At 38.0% G+C, this 19409-nt stretch overlaps 1 protein-coding gene across 1 annotated transcript in view; it reads left to right on the plus strand.

Annotated features, from left to right (window-relative positions):
* PRLR (prolactin receptor) overlaps nt 1-19409 on the plus strand; it is a 69598-nt gene that overhangs the window by 39086 nt on the left and 11103 nt on the right. Inside the window, 4 exon segments of the mRNA XM_049767713.1 lie at nt 7885-7998; nt 10124-10256; nt 12919-13088; nt 18450-18619. Of these exon segments, the coding sequence (XP_049623670.1) occupies nt 7885-7998; nt 10124-10256; nt 12919-13088; nt 18450-18619 (587 nt within the window).

A 19409-nucleotide genomic window follows, 5' to 3' on the forward strand; every position in this document is an offset into this window, starting at 1 on the left:
GATGTGGAGAGAAAGGAACTCTTATCCACTGCTGGTGGGAATGCTGTCTAGTTCAACCTTTATGGAAAGCGATATGGAGATTCCTCCAAAAACTGGAAATCGAGCTCCCATACGATCCAGCTATACCACTCCTAGGAATATACCCTAGGAACACAAAAATACAATACAAAAACCCCTTCCTTACACCTATATTCATTGCAGCTCTATTTACCATAGCAAGACTCTGGAAACAACCAAGATGCCCTTCAACAGATGAATGGCTAAAGAAACTGTGGTACATATACACAATGGAATATTATGCAGCTGTCAGGAGAGATGAAGTCATGAAATTTTCCTATACATGGATGTACATGGAATCTATTATGCTGAGTGAAATAAGTCAGAGAGAGAGAGAAAAACGCAGAATGGTCTCACTCATCTATGGGTTTTAAGAAAAATGAAAGACACCCTTGTAATAATAATTTTCAGACACAAAAGAGAAAAGAGCTGGAAGTTCCAGCTCACCTCAGGAAGCTCACCACAAAGAGTGATGAGTTTAGTTAGAGAAATAACTACATTTTGAACTGTCCTAATATTGAGAATGTATGAGGGAAATGTAGAGCCTGTTTAGGGTACAGGCGGGGGTTGGGTGGGGAGGAGGGTGATTTGGGACTTGGGTGATGGGAATGTTGCACTGGTGATGGGTGGTGTTCCTTTTATGACTGAAACCCAAACACAATCATGTATGTAATCAAGGTGTTTAAATAAAAAAAAAAATTTAAAAAAAAAAAAAAAAAAAAAAAGACATAGGAATTACTACTTTAAAAATGAGCCTCTAACATGAATCCTGATCCTAAAATCACTGATGTCTGTAGAACAGTTTTATAAGCTGCAAAATGTACTCTTTAATTTATGGCTGTTTTTAAGTGTTAGGAAATGATTGATGATCTTATGAGGAACTAGTTCCTCTGAAATTCAAGCCATTGGGTATTTTCCACCATCTGTCTGAAGTGTGCCTTGGCCAGGAGAATTGAAACTCCCCCAGTGTCTATCTATTCCTTGCCTTCCAGCCAAGTAGACTGCAAAAACAAGACACCCTCACATCAAAGTTGCTACAACAATGCGATGTGCACAGAGAGCTGAGTTGGTGTAAGGAACACTGGCAGCTGGGAGAAGCCTGCAGCCTTGTTTGTTAAGTGTCTCCAGGGCAGAAATGCAAACCTCACTAAGATGGACAACCATTAGATTGGAAGCCAGAAATCTCTATTTACGTTCCCATATGCTTTCGGAATCCTGAGACAGTCTTGATTAGTGTGAACACTCTTCTGCTATTTGCTCATTCCCTTGTCATTCAAAACCAGCATCCCACCCCTTAGAGCACAAAAAAATCGCAGAGCACAAAATTTTCAAAAGTCCTTCCCTATGTGGCACAACTGGGTTTATCTAATTCTAGAGAAAGGGGATCTAGAATCGGAGATAGACCATTTCTATCATTCATTCTACAATTTTTAATAACTGACACATAGCCATGAAGTTCTGACTAAGCTACCAGTTTTCTTATGCAGTCTTAGGTAGAAGCCATTCTCACCTGATAATCAAGTCCTTGTGTGATCAAAGGAGAGGGAGGTGGAAATGCTGATGACTGATGTGATGCTGGAATTATGTGCATGAGGAACCATCAGGAAAGCACTGTAAATCATAGAACTTCAATTAATTTTTTAAAGCTATTATCTCATGGAAATTGCACCCAACCCCCAAGAATATTTCAAATTCTGGCATTGGAGAAGGAACGAAAGCCTGGCAAGGCTAAAAAATAGTTGTAACAGGTATTGCATCCACAAAGATCCTTCTGTGAAGTTCATAGACATGTGTGTACATGTGTTGTCAGAGCAGATGAGGATTTTATATTGCCAATGTGTGTGTGTGCATGTGTATGTGTGTATACAGCTTGCGTGCTGTACAGGAGTACGATAACTAGAAACTTCATCTTTGTACAATATTGCCAGCTTCCAATATTACCATTTGAGAATGACTACATTGCTTTCCTTAAACATTTTCAGAGTTACCTAACAAATTCAGAAGAGTGAACTGGTTCCTCGAGGCAGAAAGAAAACTACTTGCAAATTCAGAGATTGATCCCGCAGCTAGACTCTTGTTCTGTCCTTTGCCTTTAAGGTTTTGTGTCAGTTACTCATTCTGCAGTCAGTGGTTGACCTTTAGCTTGGGCAGAGCTTGTAAACAGTGTTAATCTTGAGCTTCAGTAGAAAATATCTAATCCATCCTTCTGTTCTGCCACCCTCAGCAAAGTATGTTCTCAATTTTCCAAACTGAATGTTGGCACTCTGTATTGGAATAGCAAACCAATCCCCTGAAAATCAGAAGGTACATATAGACAGCCTTGGTCTGTCTAATTCAGATGAAGTGAAAAGACATGGCAGACCCCAAACGACATACCTAGTGCGACTTCTAACTATTGAAAACAGCGAGTAAACATTCTTTGCAGTCTGTGAGAATGTTTTTGTATTTTTTTGTGTGTGGTTTTTGGGTCACACCTGGCAGCGCTCAGGGGTTATTCCTGGCTCCATGCTCAGAAATTGCTCCTGGCAGGCACGGGGGACCATATGGGACACTGGGATTCGAACTGATGACCTTCTGCATGAAAGGCAAACGCCTTACTTCCATGCTATCTTTTTATACAAGAAAGACATCTGCAATTTAATTTTTATTCTCTGCAGGCTGTGCTCTCACCACTTAGGATACAGGACTGAAATATGGGAATTTAAAGAGACTTTGAGGGCTATTAGGTTTCTCTGTCATCTCAGCTTTGATTGTTCTTATCCAAATCCAAAAACTGGAATTAATTCAAATGTCCATCAAGAATTAAGTGAATAAATAAATAAGTGAATAATGGTCTTTCATTTTACATAATATGAATGAAGATGAATAAGATGAATGGAAAATAAACATAAAACTTCATGTAATAAGGATGAATCAGATAGCAAAGTCTGTTGGGAGAAGCCAGACACCCAAACTCAAAAGTTACATATTGAATGATTCTATTTCTGAAAGCCCAATTAACCTGTAATATTAAGAATCACAACAGTGATTCCTCTTGGGAGAAGTGTTAGAGATTGGAAGAGAACATGGGGCTTGTTGGTGTGGAATGTTCCTGAGGTCCTATGTAGGTTCTAGCTCTTCACCTCACTGCAACATGAATCGATTCTCTTTATGATCATTCATAGAAAAATGCTTAAATGTGTGACATCTCCTTAAAAAAAAAAAAAACTTGATCTCGTATTGGTGTGGCTTGTCCCTAGGGACTAGCCTTCGAGAACAGACAGATTCTTAGGATCCCTCCCTAGCAGGCTAGTATATCTCTAGAGTTAGAGGAGAAGAGTAAAAATTCTGAGTGTAAGACAACAATGAAAGATGGGGTGTGGTAACTTGGGGACTGCACTTACTTGGGGGCAATGACTTGACCCCTCAAAATGTTCAAGGGCATTTGGAATTGTCTCCTGACCAGTTTAAAGATGGTGTCCATCAGCATGTAGGGTTCAGACCTTTATTTACTTAGTGACTTGTTTAATGTTCCTCTTGCATTCCCTAGCCTAGGCTGTTGTGATGATGAGTGTTAGCATATAACTGTGTGGTTACAGTGCACCGCATTTGGTTGTGGTTTTGAGAATCACAAGCATTATTTCTGAAATTGTACTTATGTATCTGGGGCAGTGACAGGAATTGAACTTACAGCTTGAGCAGAAACTCAGCACTGAACTCTGTGCCCTGATTAATTAACTCTATTCTGTTGAACTGTCAGGAGTTCCCTGCCTCTCCTGCCCACCCTACTAGGGAGAGGAGAATCAGACCCATTATGGAACTGTGGCCTTAATTTTCCTCTCTGAAGAATGACCCCTGTTTCTCAGAAGAGTAAGCAGTCAGGGCAATAGCTGCTTCTTTCTCAATGATTAGCCTCTAGAAAGAGACTTGGTTTAATGGGAAGAGGTGAAGATTATAAGCTTTTAGAAAGAGAGGGTTTGAATAGGTTCAGCACAGAGACAGGAATAATGTACAAGGGAGGTTCAGTGCACAGTGGAATATACCATGGAAAGGCATATTTAAAAAGGATGGGGGTGGGGGACAGGCAAAGAACTATAAAGAAAGTGTGGATGAGTCTCTGAGGATTCAGGAAGGAAAAAGCCTAGTTGCTTATGGTGACCCGGGTGAGAGCTGTTGACTTGCTCAGGACCTGCCCTTCAATTCCAAATTCCAAACCATGGTCACACCCAGGGAGTTAGTACGGAAGGCAGCCAAGATAATTGTCCAGGGGCTGATGACATGCAGCTTTTCCCTACTTGGACTCCAAATGTCCAGAGCCATTTGCCACTATCATACACACTGAAAACAAAAACTGGAGACTGTCTTGAGAGTGTTCTAGCCTCATTCGGAATAATTAAGAGGCATTCTAGATGGAGATCTTGCTTTCCAATTGGGGTCCGACTGAGGGAGATAAAAACAACTCTTGTATACAAATGCTTCCTGGGCCCTTAAAATGGTCTCTGCATGCACCTGTCATAAACATCCCCCATTGCAGTGACCACTCTCTCCTATGCATGCACTATTCACCTTTTTTTTTTTTTTTTGTGGATTTTGGGTCACACCCGGCAGTGCTCAGGGGTTATTCCTGGCTCCAGGCTCAGAAATTGCTCCTGGCAGGCACGGGGGACCATATGGGACACCGGGATTTGAACCGATGACCTCCTGCATGAAAGGCAAACGCCTTACCTCCATGCTATCTCTCCGGCCCTTATTCACCCTTTCTTATCCTCTTTCCCTTTCCTCAGAATTTCCAAATAAAATGTGAAAAAAAAAAATAAACCTACAAGGGAAGGACCTGGAGAATATGATGCTGAGTGAAGTTAGTCAGAGACCAACACAGAATGATCTAAAGAAACATAATGATGAAACCCAAAGAGAGTAAAAACAAAGAACATGGGAACCCTATTCAGTAGGAAACATGACATTTTGGGGGACTGGGGAATAGAACAGGAAGTGGCTGTTAGAATAGAACAGTGACTATGGTGGAGAGAAGTATTCAACCAGGAGGAGGAGATTTGGAAAGGGGGAAAGCATCATGCATAAAGCCCTACCAGCAATGGTACTATTAATCAAAAAAAAAAAAAAAAAGCATCTCTCAGAAAAGCAGACTGGTGGGTGGGAGGCAAACAGGGGTGGGGCTACTGGTGGAGGCACATGGACACTGCTAAAGGGATCAATGTTGAAGAAAAGTATTCCTCAAACCCAAACATAGATTGCTGTCATTTCATGGGGACTAAATTAAAAAAAAAAAAAAAGTTAAAAAGCAGCCTGGTGTTAACACCAGCCTGGTGTCTCCCAGCCATAGCACATAGTTTGTGGATAGCTTGTGGGAGAGACGTAAAAGAGAGAGGTGGTACTTTGAGTGTTTGAGTGTATAATCAAAGTTAATGTTCCGCTTAGTTCACTTGGCATGAATCATTGAGTATTCTTCCTCTTGGAAGGTTTTCTTACTCCACAATGTTTTCCCTGCCGGGGCTCAGGCTGGGGATGATTTAGGAAATCATGAAAAGTCAGACTGTAAGGACTCTACTAAGTGTATATTCACTTTCAAGACATAAGAAAAAAAACCTTGTGGCTAGTAACCATATTTGGGATCTCTTCAGAAATCCCAGAGAAACAATTCTTTTTAGTGCATGAACTACTTCCTGAAAGCAATCTTATCAGAAAACTTTATTTAGGTAAAGTTTCTTTCAGCCTGGCTCTGCGCACCAGAAAGAATAAACTATGATGGTATCTGTTCCTGCCTGCCCGCCCTCGCCCTGGTTTCCATTCCAAGCATTTATTTTGCAAAACATGTGGAGCCCTGAGTTGACAGAGCTGGAGAGCATCTGACCTTGCCCAACAGGTATGATTTATAGCATGTTGCTCACAAGCATTTTGTTGCAATCCCCAAAAGAGCAGGGAAGTCTCTCAAGGAGATTTTACAAGATCATCAGCCAGTTTACAAAATCTGTAAATCCACCAACCAGGCTGTGATCAACAGAGCTCCAAGACCAAGAATTCTTTAAGGCAACATTGATCTAATAATATTAGGTCTGGTTCTTTGGTCTCCATGTCACCCACCTTCAGCTTGGTGTAGAGCTCACTCAACATCCATTGCTACTGTTTCCCCTCACAGAAGAGTTAACAATCACATCAACATTCATTCTATTATGAACTGTCCGCAATCACGATGTCTTATTAGATGTCCTCAGGCCAAAGAGATAGTCCAGCAGGTAAGGTGCTTGCCTTGAAAGCATCCAGCCCAAGTTTAATTCCTGGAACCCCTTATGGTCCATGATCCCTACAGAAGTGATCCCTGAACTCAGAGCCAGGAGTTAGACCTGAGCACAACCAGGTGTGACCCCAGAAATATCAGATTTTCCAGATTTCTTTCCCCCTGTGGCATGTGAATGAAAATTTTTCAATACTATATAGTATTTCTGTTTCTTCATCTGTTCTAAGAGAATGCTGGTAGCCTATGTTATGCTATAAGGATTCTGTGGAATTTGAATTATTACAGTTTCTTAGCACAGTGACAGACCCAGAATAAGTTTACCCACACTGATTTTAACCATTTCAACAGCTTGATTTGAATTACATGACTCAGGATTAGATGGAATGGGTAATTTAAAATTAGCTGCCCAGGATGAAGGAGTAAGTAAGAGTGGAGTAGAGGAGATAATTGCTTGCAAAAGTGACGTTCCCAAGAATAATACACTTATACAGGAGGTGTAATTAATCCAGGATCCCTAATATAAGTCTTTGTGACTTGGTGACTAGTGAGTTGGTGATTGCCAATTGCCCCAAACTTCCACAAAGACTTTAGTTTCCAACTATGTCTCAAGGGAATAGTAGCAGGTGAATTTAGGGTTCAACAAATTTTCTGTTTCTAGTTTGGCTGAAGGGGAACCACACCCTGGCCAGAAGGAGTTTCAGGCTCAGCACAACAGATAACCTTGCGCCTGAATGTCCTTCCCTTGAATTAAAAAAAATCACATAAACTTTAAATGAAAATATACAACATGTGCTTTCAAGAATTTACACTTAGTTCATCAAACTTATTGTCCTTAGGAGAGTTGTTTGGAGTTCAAAACTAATGAGTTCTTTTAGATGTCTTTAGAAAATCTTTTCTGTTTTAATTAAAAAAAAAGAATATTTGGTGGCTTTGAAAGTTGTTCCAAGAGTCAAACTAATAATATTAATAATAAATTTCCCAAAACATTCAACCCCTACAGTTTCAAAATTGACTTATACTTTGAACCTCAGGAATATAAATTATTACCAGAGTTTGTCATCTCTTTTATGGGCTTTTCTAAAGGAAAAAAGAACTACTTTGCAGAGGCTTACTAAAGTTTACCAGCATTTATGGCTGGGGGACTTGCTCATAGCCCAAAAGACTTCTAGAACCTTCTTTGCCAGAACCCCCAGAGGAAGACCCTAATTGGACAGCATCAATCAAGCCAGGTTGTGATCACACTGACTTTGCCAACTTCCTTCATTTTGGACTCTTTCGACTAGAGCACCCAATTCATATCTCCTAGTATAGGTGACTATAGGGTGGAAAAAGAGCAATTTTATTTGGCAGCCTTGAGGCTGCCTCAGAACACTGTCATCTGATGACCTCTGGTGGTGGAATTTTTCCCAGTCTTGTGCAGCGATGCTTCTGAGCCAAGCCATCCAACCATGTTACATTTTCCTACATTCCTTTCCTCCTGTTTTGTCATTCGCATGTAAGGAACAAGAATCAGTTGCAAACACCCAAAACAAAGTGGTGCATGTGCGTGATCAGACTCATTTCTTAAAGTTGCCTGGTGCCTTCTCTTTCAGTGACCCTCAAGTACATTTCCTGTAGAAAGAGGAAGGGAGCCGACATGAAGGAAAATGTGGCATCCACCACCGCTTTCCTTCTTCTACTTTTTCTCAACATCAGTCTTCTGAATGGTAAGTAAGGACTCTAGAGCTCTTTCATTCACTGGGAAGTTTAGGAAGAGGGTGGAGAAGCCATCAAGTCCTCTTGCAGCGCCGTTATAAGAAATGAAAGTGCTTGTGTGTTTGCTGCTATTAATATTGCAACATTTGGGGCATTAAAAAAATTTAGGCAATTGCTGCCTAATCTCATCACTGTATTTTGATTACTATAATCACTGTAGGACTGCAGTGAAGCAGCTCTGTCTGAAAAGAGCAGAGGTTAGTCCAGACTCTTCCAGGATCTAGCTGTGTAACCTTAGTCCATTACCTAATCACTCTGGGCTTCCACATTTTCAAAGTGAGGATACTGATGGATGCCCCATCTCAGATTACATGATGCATGTGAAAAAGTTTAGAAAAACTCTGAAGAGGTGTAAAGTATTGCTGCTACATGGTAAGAAACAGGTTCAGCCAACTCTATAATCTGAGCTGATGGGGGAAAGAGGTCCTCAACTCAACTCTAGTGTATGAACCTGTACTCATTGCTTAAGTCTTCACTTCTGTTTATTTCTGTTGTATATACTTGCACATATTAACCTCACCATATGTACCTAGCTTCAAATGCTAGTTTGTATATACTACATAAACATATGCCTCTGTGTGTACTAATGTAGTGGTTTTAAAGTATGCACCTGTATGTATTTCTTTTCTGTATTTCTGACATGGATTGTAGATGGGCATTTAAATGTGCCTATGTCTATTGTATCTATGCAATTGTGTTTGCATAAATTTAAAGGAACTAGCAAAGTAGTTCAATAATTTTTACTGTCTTCACTAAAGTGGGTAGTACCGTAAGATTTATGACTGCTCATAATTTCACAACTTTACTTCTCTCTTGCATTTCCTAGTGGTACTGTTAATAACCAGAGAAATATGAAAGAGCTAAGTTTTCAGAGAGAGAACAAGGAAAGCATAGATCAATGTAATCTCATAGGAAACTTTAAGTCCTCAAATTACCCAAATTGGCAATTTCTGACTATGCTCGTTACTAGTGGATGGGGGGAACTTTCTTTAAAGTAAGCTTTTATTTTTAATTTAACACATTATTCCCTTGATGCAACAAAAACTCACTTTAGCCTTTGAAAACATCTTGATGATTTGTTCCCTAAGGGAAAAGCAAAGGAAAGAGCAATCTGGTGGACACAGACTATTTTCATGGGGCAGAAACTTGCATGTAGCTGAACTTGGGTAGACACTATCATCCTTCACACTATATCATGCTTTGAATTTATCTTTCCAGTTGTTTACCCAATGTCCCCTTTTCCCACTGTGTTCTCTATGCTTGTTATTTCTAATATGCTGAAGGTTCTGACCTAACATGAGGAAAGGGGAGGGGGAGATAACAAAAAAACTTCCCCCAGAGTTTTGGAGACCTACAATAGAAAGCTCTGATCTCTGCCCCTGATTTCCCAAACTAAATACTCAGGTATTCTACTTGGCCAAAGGAAAGTCAGCTTTGTTTGTGTGGATGAACAAGACTGTCTTCCTGATCAAACAGCATCAGAGAAAAGTCCAAAGTCCCTTTATTTTCTCTTTGAACTGAACAGCTAAAGGAAGAGCACCAGGGACAGTTCACCACAAGCTCTGTGTATTAGGCAACTGAATTTTCCATCCTCTTGACATTCTATTTGCCACGTCACTTCTTTCAAACCTTTTGGGTTCCAGCAAATATCTGATGTAGCATTTAGATAATAATGGTAGCTCTTCTCCAGGAAAACCACACTTCCCACACACACACTTTTTATAATGCCCATGAAGAGCCAAAGGGTTGTAAGTTCCTTTTTACATCACCACAGAGAGATACAAATTGATGAAGGAAAACCCAAGACAGAAGATATCTACATACCAAGATTCAGAAACAAAGCTTAGGCTGGGAAGTAAATCCTATCTCAAAGATGAATATAATCAAGTCAAAGTGAAGGAAAAGAGGAAGATAAGAGAAAGCAAAGCAAGAGCAGAAAGCAGCAATACTCCCCCCAGATTACTCCCCTGGCCCTCATCATCAGGCTGATTCCTGTGGGTAGTTTATCTCTAGGAGAGTGGGCCCAGGGTTGAATGCACCTAATTATTGACTTTGGTGACTTCTGGCTTTTCTTAGGGCAATCAATTCCTGGAAAACCTAAATTCTATAAGTGTCGTTCTCCTGAAAAAGAAACCTTCACCTGCTGGTGGAATCCTGGGGCAGATGGAGGACTACCTACCAATTACACGCTGACTTACCACAAGGAAGGGTAATGTTCTATCCAACTCCATATGCATGTTCTTATACTGCAGACCCAAGAACCCTGGCTTCCAATTAGAATGTCCATGATTACTTGGCTGGACACTAATGAAGGATCACACCACTGTGACAAAGGACTTGAAAGTCCATGTGAACATTCTCCTGTGCATGTTCTTGAGGAGCAATTTCTTTGTGTGTGTGAGCTTCTCTGCCACCCCAACCATGCAGTACAGCAATGTCTCCATTGCCTGTTGCAATTGAAGTGTGCATTCTCCCATCTTAGATAAGTCATTACTAAGAATTGTTGATTTTAGATCCTCAACACTTGTCCCAGGAGTCAGGGAGACTGATCAAGGTGCTGGAACCCAGGGTTCTATCTTTATCACTGCATTACCCCCCAAGCACTGATAAGCACATAGCTGAGAGTGACCCTTAAATATCACCAGGTGCAAAAAAATAAAATAAAAAGAAAGAACTGTAAAAGTTGAGAAATTAAAAGAGTCGCCTCTATACATATATGTAATATTTTAGAATGTGATTTTTATAATTTTAATGTCCTTCATTTTTATACATAAGGGATTTAAACCTAGGTGGAAAGGACAGTGTAGAGTCCTATATTCTAGGCCCCATACTCATGTAATACTTTCCTGGCCAGAGTAATGTAGAAATCTCCCATTTCTCCTTCCCCATGCTCTCTAACCCCTAGTCAAAAATATCAAGGAAAAATAACAGAAAGGTCTATTCATTCTCTTGCTCCAGTTAAAACCCACTTCACCTAGATGAATGAAACAAACAATCCAGGAGACACCATGACAAGTGAGTGACTAGTTAGCACAGAGGTGACAGGTCACCATTTCAACCCAATAGCAAACCAGTCCTAGGAAAAACACCTTTAAGAGCCTTTTCAAAGATGATGGTCTGACTTTCTATGAGTTCAAACTAGAGAAAGTCTCTGATGGCCCTGAAATCCAAAAGCCAGCCTACCATAGTCCTACCCAGATCCTTCAGTGCAGTTTGGGTCTAATGCACTAAAACCAGATTTTATGCTTTAAAACCAGACTTTTAATAAAATAACTTTAATAAGCACTACTTATACAACATAGGATTATCATGAAATCCTCAACAGCCCATAGCACATCAACTTTTAAAGTTCTTTAATATTAAAGAAAAGAAAGAGTTTTCTAAATCATGAATGTTAGGGCTTTACCTGAACTGATTGCAGGATCTACCATCTCCCAGGGGACAGGGAATGTTGTACTGTGGACTAAATGGAGTCCTCTCTGGGTGGGATTCTGTTACATCCCAGAAGAGCCCCTCCTGGAAATCCCATCAGAGTTATATCCTTGCCTGATGAAGCAAAACATTTACTGGTAGCAACAATTGGCCCACTTCCCAGAGACTGCACTTTATTGTACACAAGATGTCATGTCATCCATTCTGGAACAGAAAAGGGTGTAATTTAAACAGATTATTACAGGAACTCAAGCTGGCATCCAAAACCAAAGAAGCTTTACACCTGTATGGTGTATCTTGTATTGAATCCCCCAACTTTAAATATGAGCATGTTAATGAGCCAGTTGGTGTCTGAAATATATTCTTGCATGCTCTTCATTCTGTGGCCAAGTTAGGATGGTCTGAAATATACTTACATCAATTTTAATTCACTTTAATCTTGTTTTAAAATTTTTAATTCAGCATCTGTGTGCAGTAAGGTTTTTTTTTTTTTGGGGGGGGGCAAGGTAATGGCCCTGTCCCATTTCTGAGATGACTAATGGAATTGCCCTTGTTGTGATGATTCTCTAACTATGAGAAGTTCATATATTTATTAGCTGAGGTTAATATATAACAAAATTGACAAAAATCTGTATAAAAGAAGCCAGAGAGATAGCATGGAGGTAAGGCATTTGCCTTGCATGCAGAAGGACGGTCGTTCAAATCCGAGGATCCCATATGGTCCCCTGAGCTAGCCAGGAGCGATTTCTGAGCATAGAGCCAGAAGCAGGCAGCTGAGCGCTGCCGGGTGTGACCCGAAAACCAAAAAAAAATAGAATCTGTATAAGAGTAGTTGATGATTTGGTACCCAAAGATAACATATACTTCTTTTTTTTTTTTTTTTTTTTTGGGCCACACCCGGTAATGCTCAGGGGTTACTCCTGGCTATGTGCTCAGAAGTTGCTCCTGGCTTGGGGGACCATATGGGACACCGGGGGATCAAACCGCGGTCCGTCCAAGGCTAGCACAGGCAAGGCAGGCACCTTACCTTTAGCGCCACCGCCCGGTCCCAACATATACTTCTTTATCAGCATGTTCTTATCTTTTTTGCCTCTAGATAACATGGTCAGGGAACAGAAAATCAAAGAACATTCTTCAACTTTAACTTTTTTTTTTCTGTGGGGCTGCTTTTTTAATTTTTGCTTTTCTTTTGGACCATTCAAGTGCTGCTGAGGGATCATCTCCTGCTGGAGCTTGGGTGGCCATATGAGTAGAACACTAGGGATTGATCCTAAGTTGGCCACATACAAAACTAATACCTACTAGCTATCGTATCACCCTGACCCCAATCTAGTTTTTACATTTGAACTACCAAAAATCTACTAGTAAAAATCTATTAAGAAGGAACTAGATTCTTTTAAATAGTTTCTTATTCACCCCCAATATATTACTTTTTACAGAGAAACACTCACCCATGAATGTCCAGACTACAAGACTGGAGGCCCCAACTCCTGTTATTTTGACAAGAAACACACCTCCATATGGACGATGTATATCATGACCATAAATGCCACAAATGAAATGGGAAGCAGTTCCTCAGATCCACTTTACGTGGATGTAACTTACATAGGTAAGATTTGTTTATCCATTAGGAATCTACCAATAACCTAGTTTATATCTTCTTGATTTTAATGTGAATTGAGAAAAAAAAAAAGATGAGAAAAGTCCCAATATCCTTGTCAACTGAGTATTTCAAACCAATTTTTATCAAATCATTCATGACTATAATACCATCAGTTGGGGTACTTGTGTTAGATATTTTGTCTTGACCCTTCTTTCCATCTTTCTTTACCCAACAGGAATATTCTATTTGTTCTTTCCTAATTTTTTTTCTCTCCAATCCTCCTTCTGTGACTGATGTTACCCCTTCCCTCAATAAGCTGAGATTTCATTACTCTTCTATGTTTTTCTTATAGAAATACAACTGCTCCATGGAGTTTTTACTCTGAGACTGTGTTTGTGTGGCTCTACATGCACAGTAATTGCATTTTTTAATATATGAATGGCTCTTAGCAACTTGGCTATAATTTTTAAAAATAAAGAATTTGGGGAATAAATAATGCTGCATGGACAGCTGGCTGAAAGCCAACATCTCAAGTGCAATGTTTATAAATGTTATCAGTAAAATGAAGTCAAACTGAGATCTGCTTCGTTATTTTTATGGTCAATATTGAACTATAGCAATTAGACCACCATAACCACTAGTTAGCAGAGAGGACAAAATGACGAGCAGAAAAGAGATGATTGAGCCAAGACTGAGTTCAACCCTACTCTAGGGTAATAACTCAAGCTGTAATATATTAGGGTACCCAAGGCTTTTCAACTGACCTACTGTCACAAAATTTTTTCAATCAGATTAAGACTCTGAAGTAATAACTTGCACAACTTCCTACTACCATAGTTGTTATTACTAACTTTTAAAAATTAGAAAAAGTTTCCAGAGCTCATCATATATATTTGCAACTAGCAAATTACTGACACAAGCATAGAAATTGAATTTAATCTTAGCTTTAAAAATTTTTTAAAGTATCTCCTTTGACAAGAAGAAATAAAATATGTTCCAGTTCTATAAATGTGTAGATACAATGTCTTAAAGATACTGATTGCCAAATAATTCCACTTGCATGAGTTCTTTCTTGAATTTCTGTCTTCTAAAATGCTAACATACTTAACATCTGAAGGCAGGCAGTAAGAACAAGAAAAATACTGAGACAAGCAAGTGTTAAAATGAACACCCTTTAGCAAAACAATTGGATGTTGTCACTTACAAAGACTATGTATATTTAAAAAGTAAAATCAATGAGTATATCAAATTCCCATTGACTCTAGAAAGAATGTGTTGGACCATCATTTTTAAAATAAAATATGGAATTCTCCTATTACCCTCAGATTATATGGTTGGTGGTTGATATAGAGAAGTTCATTAAAAATTACTTTTAACCATAGTGCATTTTCTTTTTTTTTTAAATAATTTTTATTGTGACCAATGTGAACTATAAGTCTTCCACAGTTATATTCATAGTGACAATGAATTAGGGCCATTCCCACCACCATTGTTGTCCTCCCTCTACCCCTGTTCCCAGGATGCAACACATACCATCCCTCTTACCCCCTGGAATGCTAGTGTATCCTCTTTGTGTATTGCTTGTTGTAGATTGTGTTATCTTCATTCTATTGTCATTGACTTTGAGTTTTAAAAGTTTTTTGTTGTTTAAGGTCTGATCAATTTTTATTTCCACTCAATGTTCATGCGATTGTTTGCTCCTGGTACTATCCACAATTTTTCTCTCAATTTTTTTATTTAAATTATCTATTTAAAGAAAATGTATCACATTGTTGACATAATTGATCATAATACATTTGTTTCAGGATAACAGAAAGCAGTTATTAAGAAATAGAAACAGAACAGAAAATTTAAAAAAAATGGAAGAAGGGGAGAGAATTCATTAGCAGTTATATTTGTTGAACTTATTGTATCACCTTTAAAGTCATTAATGTAATAGCTGAAGATTTAGTATGCTCCCATTTTTTTTCTCCAGAGATGGGAAATACATTTAAAAAAAAGTGTGTGTGTGTGGCAACTGTCGTTTTCATAGACACAGCAAAATATGAAAGAAATTGTAAATAAACACCTTTGGCCTAAAAAACAGGGAGATCTTACCCCTGAAGCACTTTGGCATAAGACCAACTCAAGGCTCCGGGTGTACTGGGTTGTCCAACCCCCTAGTCATTCTCGGTGGTCAGCTCTTCAGTCTCATAGTTGTTGCTGTCAGGTTTTTATAGTTATAGATTCTGGTTTCTGTATAGGTTCTCACAGTGCATTTTCTATCAGCTTGACTCTCATTCAATGATAACCTGCACTACAGAATAACAACATTGGCTGATATCTCAAAAAATAGATTTTGCTATTCTTTTTGAGTAATTATTTGCTAGAGATGCTTGAAAACAATAATTCTGAGCTGGAGAGAAATTTGCTTCCCCAGGATATTTTGCAATGTTAACAGACATATATGACTGTTGAAATCAAGGAGGAAGAACAGAAAAAGAGTGGGTGTAACTGACATGCCATACTCTAGATGTGATGGTAACCATCCTACAATTCTTGGGATTAACACACACACACACACACACACACACACACACACACACATTTTGTGCTTCAAACTGTGAATAGTGTTGAAATTGAGAAAGGTTGCTTAAAGGATCATCCATCCCCAACATTTTACTCAGATGTTTGTACAAGTGTATTTTTGACCAGAAGCATTTTTCACAATTGTGTTTCATGAAAAGCCCATATTAAAGAACTATGTTTAGTAAATTCATACAAAATAGTTATCCTTGAGTGTTTAACTTGTGACATACCTTGTAAAAATCAAGTAGCAAATTTTATGGCTTTTTGTTTAGGGTACTAGTTGGTTATAATATCAGATGTGTTGTGGTTATTCTCAATTTTAGTCCACCTAATATGAAGACAGATTTGAGAAGGGAATAAATGGATATAAAATAAATATATAAATATAAAATAAATGGATATAAAATGTAACTGTTCCTCAGAGCTAAAATTAAATTAAATTTCATGTTAGAACTTGTGGTATGTCAGTTTTAATGAGGCTTTCACCAGCCTATGCTTGAAAATCCTCCACTTTAACTATTTTAAAGCATTCCATCAGTTATGCTAGTTCATTCACAATGTTGTGAATCACCATAATCTATCTCCAGAACACTTTCATTCCTTCAAATGGAAAGTTCCTGTACTTTAATATACTCCTAATTTACCTGTTACTCTAGTCCAGAGCAATTATTAAACTCTATTGCTGTAGATTATTCATCTAAATGGAATCATATAGTAGGTCCCATTTTAGGTCTAGCTTCTTCACTTTGTAAGTTTTATTCAAGTCTTAATATTTCCTTCTATGGATTTCCTTCTATGAAAATAAGCATTTCATTCTATGAATATACAATATTCCATTACATGGATATTGTTTTTCCATCTGTCAATTTGTATACACTTGAATTGTTTCCAACTCTTGACTATGATGAATGTGCAGCTGTGAACATTAATGCCTAAGTTTTTATTTGAACACCTGCTTTTAATTCTTTGGGGTGGCTTCTAAGGAGTGAATTTCTGGGTGGCATGGTTAACTTTCCTAGAAATTTTCAGATTTTTTTCCATGCTGGATGTATTGTTTTATATTCCCATCTGCCATGTATGAGGATTTCAGTTTCTCCATATTCTAACCAACACATGTTATTTCCCAGTTTTCAAACTTTAGTCTTCTTTGAATATAAAATGGCCTGGAATAACCCTCAGTTGTGATTTAAACTTATATTTTCCAAATGACTGATGACACTGAATGTCATTCATGCTGTTGGTTGTTGGTGCCTACTTAAATTTTGTACCTCAGGCATATTACTTTTTGTTTGTTTGTTTTGAGTCACACCCGGTGGTACTCGGGGGTTACTCCTAGCTCTGAGCTCAGAAATAGCCCCTGGCAGGCTCTGGGGACCAGATGGGATTCTGAGAATTGAACCACCTTTGGTGTTGGGTTGACTGTGTGCAAGGCAAACGCTCTACCGCTATGCTATCTTTCCAGCCTACAGGCATATTACTTAATTCAACTTAATCCCAGCGAATGTGTCAGCACCTGATATGAAATGCATTGCATCTTATAACTACAATAGAGTGAAATGATATAGCAAGTTCCCTCCATTCCTTATTCAAATATCATTTTAACTAAATGTATGATTATAGGAAAGTAATTTTCTCTTCCATAAGTCTATCTTTTCCTCTCTACAATGGGTATTAATAATACTATTTCTAAGCTAGACAAAGAGGGGACCACCTACTCTAGCAGCCCGGGGGGTGATGGTGGAGTATATGGGTTGCAGAAAGGGAACTGGGATGGGGGGAGGACAAATTTGGTGATAGGTATTCCCCTGATTCAATGTTAATATGTACCTAAAATACTACTGTGAAAGATATGTAAGCCATTATGATCAAAATCAAAATAAAGAAATAATACTATTTCATGAAACTATTACTATTTCCTTTTTACTATTAATAATTACTAATAGTAGTAAATACTGTGGAGTATTTACAATATTAATAAATATTTATATCTATATGTATAATAGTTATGTTTTAAATAATATTTTATTTATAACATAAATACATTATGTTGTGATTATATTATAAATTATATTATGAATTTATCATTTATTATAAATATTATATTCACATATTATATTTATAATGATATACATATTATAAGTTATAATATTTAGTATTTATTACTATTTTCTTAATTACCCAAAAGTTCAATGTCAAAATTAATATTAAATAAATCTTTAAAAATTCAGTCTCTACCACATTTTAGTAACTGAATATTAGAGAGGTTAGATTTTATTCAAGATAGAAAGTAATATTTATATTAAACATAAAATATAACTGCTTAAGCAAAGATGAACTCTGTTACCCACTGAGATTAATTATTAATAGATCATTCACAAGACCTTTGTGCATGCCAGTGAGAGTGAGCTTCTTCCTAGATGAGGGAAATAAGATATTTGTAATCACTTCCCTGTAATCCTTCACTCCAATTTCCAGTTGTACAATGCAGTTCAATTTATATAATCTGGTATGTGTTATCACAAAAATTCTTCAGTGGCTACCTTACCTTATGGCTAGTATAATCTTAGATGCTTATTATTCTTACCACCCCAATCTTTAAGCACCTTATGGTTCATCACCAAGTACAAACATGATAAAGTACATAGTAAAAGTCATATAAGTCAGAACCTTTGTCTTCTATAGGTGGGACTCATAGCTGGGATCAATAGAATAAGTAGAAACTCAGTTCAGGTTAGACAACATGAGAATAAAATAAAGGTGCAAAAAATGAGTGCCACAAGAGTTTATTTCATGTTACAGTTGAACCAGACCCTCCTGTCAATCTGACTTTGGAAGTAAAACAGCCAGAAGACAGAAAACCCTACCTGTGGATAAAATGGTTTCCACCCACCCTGGTTGATGTAAGATCCGGTTGGCTCACACTCCAGTATGAAATTCGACTAAAACCTGAGAAGGCATCTGAGTGGGAGGTAAGTCAACTAGAAGGATTTTGAAGGAACTGTGATCTTTGAAAGTTGAAGCTCTCAAGAAAAGAACAGGGCATTTCTCTTAATCATTGGGTTCCCATGTTGCCTACCTGAGACTGAACTGGCCCACCCAGATGTGAAAGGGCTTTCTTTTCTCAAGGACTTATCTTCAGAGTTCTGTCAGGCCAGTTCTTTACACTGAACAGCCTCTTCCATCAGGTTTCAACCTAACTTCCTCGGTGTGTTTTACTTCTAGTCATCTATAAGCATATGTAAATGGTACTAAATAAGGTATTATGGGGGCTAATCTCCAAGTAACCTCTGTCAGCATTGTAAGTGGCTTACTATATTTTTAGTTCACTTTTAAATAATTCAATATAAAACAATCAAATAGTAAGTTTCAGCATTATCATATTTAAGCCTTAAATACTTAGAATATATCTCTTTTCAAAAGGAATAATTCATAGTCAAAATAATAGAATCACAAAAGAAAATTAAGTTGATTAGCTTCATTTAATAGCCACTCCATATTAATCCCCTTATTACTTCAAAAGTATCTTTAACAGTTAATTTTCTCTCCAACCAGAATTTACTTGAGAGCTATCTACTGTAGCTGGTTGTTATGTTCTGTGCTCAGGAGATTGGGTACTGTCCCACAAAGTAGTCTAGCTCCTGCATTTATTTAAGTTTTTGTGCAGTCATTTAGTTTATTTTTTTCCCCTCAGTTTTCCATAAGCAAACTCTATATCTAAAGACTTCATTATAAGGCTAGAAAGCCTTGGTTCAATTCCTG

This window comes from Suncus etruscus, chromosome 2 (assembly GCF_024139225.1).
Source record: "Suncus etruscus isolate mSunEtr1 chromosome 2, mSunEtr1.pri.cur, whole genome shotgun sequence".
Classification (NCBI taxonomy): Eukaryota; Metazoa; Chordata; class Mammalia; order Eulipotyphla; family Soricidae; genus Suncus; species Suncus etruscus.